This window comes from Neolamprologus multifasciatus, chromosome 7, assembly GCF_963576455.1.
Source record: "Neolamprologus multifasciatus chromosome 7, fNeoMul1.2, whole genome shotgun sequence".
Taxonomy (NCBI): domain Eukaryota; kingdom Metazoa; phylum Chordata; class Actinopteri; order Cichliformes; family Cichlidae; genus Neolamprologus; species Neolamprologus multifasciatus.
In genome coordinates this window covers 18,969,084-18,976,812 of record NC_140445.1, presented here as the reverse complement: position 1 = coordinate 18,976,812, position 7,729 = coordinate 18,969,084, and the positions used below count along the sequence as shown (strand labels likewise).

General features: G+C 42.3%; 1 protein-coding gene across 1 annotated transcript; it reads left to right on the top strand.

Moving 5' to 3' along the window:
* Window positions 1–864: 864 nt before the first annotated feature.
* Window positions 865–7,388, top strand: kcmf1 (potassium channel modulatory factor 1). The gene is made up of 7 exons (XM_085168349.1): window positions 865–1,066; window positions 2,638–2,805; window positions 3,012–3,151; window positions 3,913–4,014; window positions 4,149–4,332; window positions 5,322–5,616; window positions 6,548–7,388. The coding sequence occupies exons 1-7, from the start codon at window positions 1,051–1,053 to the stop codon at window positions 6,810–6,812; spliced, it is 1,170 nt and encodes a 389-aa protein (XP_085024475.1). The 5' UTR covers window positions 865–1,050; the 3' UTR covers window positions 6,813–7,388.
* The last annotated feature ends 341 nt before the right edge of the window (window positions 7,389–7,729 follow it).

Genomic DNA, 7,729 nt, shown 5'->3' with positions numbered 1-7,729 from the left:
TGAGTGCTTTTTGATGGTAAAGGAAACTGTGCTCACTGACACTTTTTTGCAAGTTCTCTGTAGGAAAGACCTACATTTTGAAGTGTTATGATGGTCGGTCTTTCTTCCATTGTTAAATGCCCTTTTCTAGCCATTTTTGTAGCAACACACTACTTTCTGCAGTACAATACTGTTCAACTGATGCTCACGAGGGTATGGTACCACAGTGTGTTTCAACACTGATTTTATGCAGACAAAGGGGGTTGTAAGTAATCCAGAAACGTTGGAACATCAGTAGGAATTAGTAGCATCAGCTTTTGAAGCTTGATCAACCTCCATTGCTGCAGAGCAGCTTTAAATTGTTAACCCATTTTGTGTTTCCTGAAAAGGGCCTTTTTTTATTATTCTGAAATGTACATTATTTTTCACTTTTGGGTAACCTTAGCGTTTTGTTCACCACTTACCTTTGTACCATGTATTCATTGGACTTTAGCAGCTTGAATTGCAATAAATAACTGGGAAATAAATTGGGATGTTCTAAAACTTTTGTCCTGTATTGTAGCTATATATTGTTGTTTTCTTTTATAATGACAAAATAAGGAGTATGCACTGAAGCAGTTCATCTAAAAGTAATGGTCAAATAAAATGCAATGCAAGCAATCTAATGTGCTAATAATCTCAGTCATATGTCACGAACAAAAGGATTTATCTGGGACACAGGCCCTTAAAATGTATTTGTTTTTTATGCTGAGAGAAACTCTTTTGTTTACACATATAACTTGTGCTATGTTTCAGGCAAAATGTGGTTAAAGAATTGGTGCATCACAGCAGCACAGTCCGGGTCGAGTGATTTTATAGCAGATAGCGCCGCCTAGTGTTCATTCACAGCACTCACCCATAAGTGACACTGGGAGGGGAAGCAGTACAAACTGTAAGCTGCTGGGGGATCCATCTTGCCTGAAAAAACAGACCAGGCTGAAGGATTTTTCAGTTTATTGACTCAAAAACTGCATCGTTCCCCATTAGACGTGTTGGGGAGCCCGAGGAGGGGGCTGTGTCGCTGTTTGTAGGATGTCCCGACATGAGGGTGAGTTGATAAACAGGTCCACGGCGCCCCGGTTGAAGGCTACATTACCTGAGCAGCTAGCTTCTGGGGCTAGCTTTGCTAGCTGCTTGCTCATGTCTGAGAGGGTTGTTGCGCTTTTCGCCGTGTGTTACTAGGCTTGTCCTTTGTCGTGTGTGTTTACTGTCAGCAGTTCTGCTGTACACACCTGTCTCGTGTTTTCTAAATCGAGGCTGGAGCGTTTTTACTTCACTCGACCTATTCGCAAAAATACGGCAGCAGAGCAGCAGTTAGCCGTTGCTAGGTACTGCGTTACCTTACATTAGCCGGGCTAGCGAGCAAGCTAATGTATGCTAATTCAAGGAGTCGTTGGTTTACCTGTGACTTTTTCGTTACTTATACCGGCACTGATAAGTTATTCAGCGTCTTACATCCCGATATTGCTGTCACAACATTTTGCTCATATTCAGAGTATTTATTCATTGAGAGCTTGGAGCTATTCAATTAGCGCCATACTGTCCCGTCTGGTCACACACTGCTGTTAGCGAATGCACTGTCATCAAGAAGACTGAAAGTCTAAGGCCTCTGACTGTATAACCAGTAACTAAGTTGGCTAACTAGCAGCCTGCTCTTAAGCAGGGTTTAAGTTACGATCAGTGTAACCAAAAACTTCAGCTTTGGCTAATTTCATTCAAACATTTCAAGACCTGCCAGGTGTTGTCCCGTCAAATTGCCTCGGAAGTTTTAAAAGAAGCACTATAATGCAGACATGATCGCAGTAGCTTTGTTGACCATTCTTGGACCGAGGGTGAATTATCTGAGGTTATATGTTCAAGGTACAACAGAGGTGTCTAATAATCTGCTTCGTGGTCCTCTGCTGGACCAGTTAGTTTTTCAGCTGAGACTAGGATTGTGCAGATGGTTAAAATTCCGTTTAAGCAAGATACTCGGTTACTTATCCTGTTGAGCTTGCTTCTGTCTAACCAAGCCTCTAAGTAACTCCCAAAGCGGCCTGTTGCAGTTTGATTGGTTTCTTTATGTCAGCATCTGTTTAATAACAGATATCTTTTGTGCATATTGTTCCTTCAGGTCTCTGTTGTTAGATGTGAGATGAGTCAGAGAAAACTCCCTTAATACTTGTTTACATATTTACTAATACTTGCCAAATAAGGCACTCTGCAATGTCAGGAAATGTCAGCATGATGTCTCATTGAAAACAGCTTTTTTCCCCCCTTTCTGCCTATGCCCAGTCCCCCCCCCCCAAACCAATTTAGGTGTTGTCGATCTTGGGGGGGATAAAAACAAGGAGCAGCCTGCTGCCTGAAAAAGAGTGAACTGTGTTAAAAGTGAGCAATGAAAGCTGCTTTCAGATAAATCTGAGTTGGTTGTGAAGTCTGCTGGAATGTCAGCGTTCTTCATTGCTGGCACTTGTTGGTTGGTGCCACTCCAAAACACATGCTTGTGTAAGTGAGACTGGCCTGCAGATATGGGATCGCCTTCTCACAGTCAGCCTCTGAGACGCCTTTATAAGGAATTTGTGAAAGTATTGTCAGGTCCACGTGTTTTATTTCCTATTCTCCGTTTCTGTTTTGCAGGTGTGAGCTGCGATGCGTGTTTAAAGGGCAACTTTAGAGGAAGACGGTTCAAGTGTTTAATTTGCTACGACTACGACCTGTGCGCGTCGTGCTACGAGAGCGGAGCCACGACAACAAGGCACACCACAGAGCACCCCATGCAGTGTATATTAACCAGGGTAGACTATGGTAAAGACCTAACTCTGTGGGTTTCTGATTATATGCATAATCGCCATGCCTGTTGTACGGGATGGTGATACTGCTAAGGACTCCAAAATGTGATTACAAGCCATTCGTCACATTTTCAGCGATAAATATTGTTGATTATTGAAAGTAATCATCAAAATAGTGATGAACATCAATAAGAGCTGTTGTGTTTGACCATCTTCTTGCAGATTTGTACTATGGGGGAGACACTTTTTCAGTAGAGCAGCCACAGTCGTTCACATGTCCTTACTGTGGCAAGATGGGCTTCACAGAGACATCCCTACAGGAGCATGTCACCTCAGAGCATTCAGAGACTTCCACGGAGGTGGTGAGTACACTCACTGCACAAACGGAACTGCTCAGTAGACTTTTGTGTACTATTATAAGCTTAGAAATGTCCTCATTTCTCTAAGCATCCCCAGCATCCTAGTTTACCTCTGCTATCCACTGGCATGCTCTGAATTTAGTCATCATTGTAATTCTCAGTTACTACACTTCAGCTATTCAGTGACATTTTATGAGCATTCTCCACTGCTAAGCAAAGCAAGACAAAGGCTCAGGCTGCTCATACTGCTGACACCTGGCTGCCTAGTAGGTTGTCTGACCAACAGCTACTTGAGAACGGGGGTGAAAAGATGCCATTGAAGCGTGTGACCAGAGCTAACTTATTATTTAACTTAGTATTTGTGTTCCTCATGACTATTACTGCCAGATGAAATGGAAATTAAAATGAAGTCAGCATTTTCCACTTTTTGATTGTTTAATTTATCCTGTACAGATTCATTTTCTGTAGCAATAAGGTTTTTATTTTTTTAGATTCATACCAAGTGATTGACCACAATTTTCTACTCATTGGCTCTGACTGGTCAAAAAAGGTTAATGGCAATAGCAGTTTAATAAAGTATATTCTTTAGCCTAACAGTTAAAGCTTTTATATTTTTATATATATGTATGTATGTATGTATGTATGTGTGTGTGTGTGTGTGTGTGTGTGTGTGTGTATAAGTAGCCTAAACCTTTTGTGAGGTAGAAGAGTTGCTGCCTGCAGACATCTCAGTTTGTATGATGAGCTCGATCTGTCTTTTTCAGATCTGTCCAATATGCGCTGCCTTGCCCGGAGGGGATCCCAACCATGTCACAGATGACTTCACAGCTCACCTCACTCTCGAACACAGAGCACCAAGAGATTTAATATCCTTTTCATTTAACCACACAATAGTGTCAAAATAAGCCTTTTTTTTTCTACATGAATTGTTTTAAATAGCAAGATTCTTCTGTGTGTGTGCACATTGTGACCGAATTTAACCTTAACAGTCCTCCTTTACGATGAGTCCAGCAGTGTGCGGCATGTACGCAGGATGTTCCACCCCGGGCGAGGACTGGGCGGCCCCAGAGCACGACGGACAAATATGCACTTTACTAGCGGCTCCACAGGGGGACTTTCATCCTCCTCATCACAGAGCTCCACTTACACCCCCAGTAACAGAGAGGCAATGGACCCCATCGCAGGTGAGCATCAGGAGTTTACCCACAATGTTTGCAAAATGCAGAAATGTTCCCCAAAAATGCAGCAACATTAATTATACAGTCTAAGTGATATCCTGATGTTGGTGGTGTTCCTGGATCGTTGTAATTAATGTTGTCATTGCAAGTGATCAATGACATTGTTATGGTGTCATAGTTTTGTGACGTGGGGAAAAAGTGTCCACTCAGGAAACCGTTGATCACATCCTAAACAATGAGGAAAAACTGGGTGGTTAGGATATGATCGTGGTTCAAAACCCTGTAGATCACAATCCAGTGCTGGTGGTTAACAGGAACATTTTTTTAGGCTTGGTGAGAATTTGCATCCAAAGTTAGTGAGATCTTGAACTTCTTCACATAACTTTTAATTTTGTGTTGCTATCTCGGGCCCATTTCACAGTGGCTCTGAAGACACAACACACCGAAACCAAAACTCTTCATTCTGTATTCAATGCTGACTCAAGCTAAATTCCACCGCAGATACAAATTTTGGCAATCGTTGTGTAAAAGTGACCAGTCATTGAATGTGACGTGTGAAAGATGCGCAAACAGAGAATGTAACATCACACACACGGTGAAGATAATGCACAGTTTCAGTCAGGTTGGCCTAGATGTTAAAGAGGAGAAGAGTACATGCAGAAATATATGTGCTACGATCATTATAGCATCAAGATTACAGTATTTATTAAAAAAAACAACAAATTAAAGTCAGACATTAGCGAGAAGAAGCAAAAGTAAAGGGTGTGCCTCATTTATAGATGGTTGTCAAGAAACAGTTTAGGCAGTCACATTTTGAAGTACCATATTTTGTTTTTAATCATCATACTGTGTTGCTTGCAAAAAAATGCACGTGACCGAATCTTTCTTCGTCTTTTTACGCTGTCTTTTAAAAGTCTGTTTAATTTAGAAACAAATAGTCATTTTTTTTTCTTCTTCTTCTTCTTTTTGTGTTTGTGTGCGCACGTCTCCTGCAGAGTTGTTGTCTCAGCTGTCAGGTGTGCGGCGTGCTGCAGGAGGGCAAATAAACTCGTCGGGACCTTCAGCCTCTCAGCTCCAGCAGCTCCAGATGCAGCTGCAGTTGGAGCGGCAGCAAGCTCAGGCGGCACGACAGCAAGTTGAGACGAGCCGACACGCGACGCGACGCGGCAACAACCCGGGCAACACCGGTGCCGCCGTCCCCCAGCCCAGCACAGCAACTGCCAACACCACCACCGTGGGTGAAAGCAATCCGGCGTCCTCGTCCCACAACTCCCAGTTCCTATTAGCACGGTGAGTGGAGCAGGAGGTGGACTTTAGAGTTTGCCTATAAATCCATGTGTTTCTGCTAACAGACTGTCAGAACACAGATATCCAGCAACAACACATGACTGCTATAATAAAGTGTTTTGATAGTAAATAGTAAGTTTGGTGATAACTGATGTTGGGAAGTAACTATTTATATTAAAACCACATTCATTTTATAGTTTAGTAAGGTGCAGTGACTGAGGAAAAATATGTAACTGAATTATTTACGATGTAACTATAAAAGGTTACAGCTGGATACTTTTTTTGGCCTATTTCCAGAAAAGCAGGTCAGCAAAGCTCTTGACACAAATTGAGTGCAGCACCATCAGCACCATCAGGGGCTGGATGGAAAACAGCCCGTCTCTGTCTAGACGAGCTGCTTTCATGTCACAGTGTGTTTCTCAGATTTGATACTCTGTGGAAACATCGACAGTCTGTCCAAAAGTCCTCACGCCTCACATGTTATTTATGTTTAAACACTTATAGACTAAATTTACATGTGGATTTACATGTGGATTTTGCTCTATATGCATTTATAAATGTACAGCTTTGTATTCAGCTTTATTGCCCAGTTTGATATATTTGTCAGAAAACTATGGAGAAGAGTCACAGGATTAGAGAAGTAACCATTTGCTTTTCTGTCTTGTGATAAACGAACCAAAATAAATTCTAGTAGAAAATAGTTCTGTGACTTGGTGCAGAAGACAGTATCGGAAATAATACTTCAGTAGATTGTTTATCATTTTTCCATTTCATGAACTTTTTAGGCATTAAGAAACAAAAATTGTCACCGAGCTTAAACGTGCAGACTGTAACCTCAGCAGTGTCCTTCTTACTGGTTTTTGTTAAAGTACTTCTTTGTACTGTAATACGTTTCTTACCTGTGTGAGTGTTAATGAATATAACCGTTCTGTAGGTTGAATGAACCCAAGATGTCAGAAGCAGAGCGGCAGTTCCTAGAAGGCGAGCGAGCCGACCGCAGCCTGTTTGTCCAGGAGCTGCTTTTGTCCACGCTGATGCACGAAGAGAGCTCCTCTTCAGATGAGGACGACCGCCGAGACTTCGGCGACTTCGGAGCGATGGGCTGCGTGGATATCATGCCTTTAGATGTGGCGTTGGAGAACCTCCAGCTTAAAGAGAGCAGCTCTACGGGGAAGGAGCCTCCGCCGCCGCCTCTTTGATGTCCGAGCATCAAGCAGACTGTGTCCTCCGTGCTGCAACTGTCAGTGATGGGTAGCAAACAGCAGCAGCAGCAGTCCCCCATACCCCAGCCTACCCCACCCCCAGCCTCACCCCCTCTCCCTCCTCCCCGATTTTCTGAGTTTGTTTTTGGTGATTGTAATTTCAGGCCTGTCACCACATTTGTTATATTGTAAACAAAAATAAATGAGAGCAAGTGGGATAAATGTGTGAGTGCGCAATGCGAGCAAGTGAGCGAGAGAAGAGAACTATATAAATCTATATAAAATATATATGAAGTCGATAATCAATCCACATTACTTTTCTTTTATCAGGTAAATGTTACAGGCAGCTGTGGCAGACCTTTGCTTCCTGTGACATGAAAACGGCTCTCCGTATAAATACTCCACATTCAAAAAGTGAAGAGGGCACAGGCTCCTCTGATGAAGCTGCTGTGTGTGTTTATGACTATTAATAAATAAAGTGCTTGGATGGGTTACCATTAACTACCGCATGCAGTTATTTGCAGCGTGCATGACTTAATGACCCTGTCATTAAAACCTTTTCAAAATCCCAAAGCTCACAATTGTTAAATGATCATTTCTAGGGATGCACTGATTGTTTTGTTTAGTTTGTTTTTGCTTTCGTGCTACATAAAATGAGGAACTCTCCAGTTTGAAATGCATAATGTCACATGACAGGCGAACAAAGGTCACTGCCGTCTTATTTAGAGACAGACTGTAGTGCAGATACGTCGGTGCATCCCTGGTTATTTCAGACGTGGTTAAGTATTGAAAGTGTAGAAGTTTGACAAAGACGGTGAAATCTGAAAGTCTATTTCATCAGGTTTTCTTTGAAGTATTTAAAAAGGAGAAACGATTCGATTCTGCTGCAGTGTGTTTCTCAGCCCCGCTCTCGC

What these genes read in the sequence shown, in the direction of transcription:
- kcmf1 (XM_085168349.1), top strand. An exon ending in ATTAACCAGGGTAGACTATG is followed by an intron (nt 2,806 to 3,011) that starts GTAAAGACCTAA and finishes ATCTTCTTGCAG; the next exon opens with ATTTGTACTATGGGGGAGAC. An exon ending in ACAGAGCACCAAGAGATTTA is followed by an intron (nt 4,015 to 4,148) that starts ATATCCTTTTCA and finishes GTCCTCCTTTAC; the next exon opens with GATGAGTCCAGCAGTGTGCG.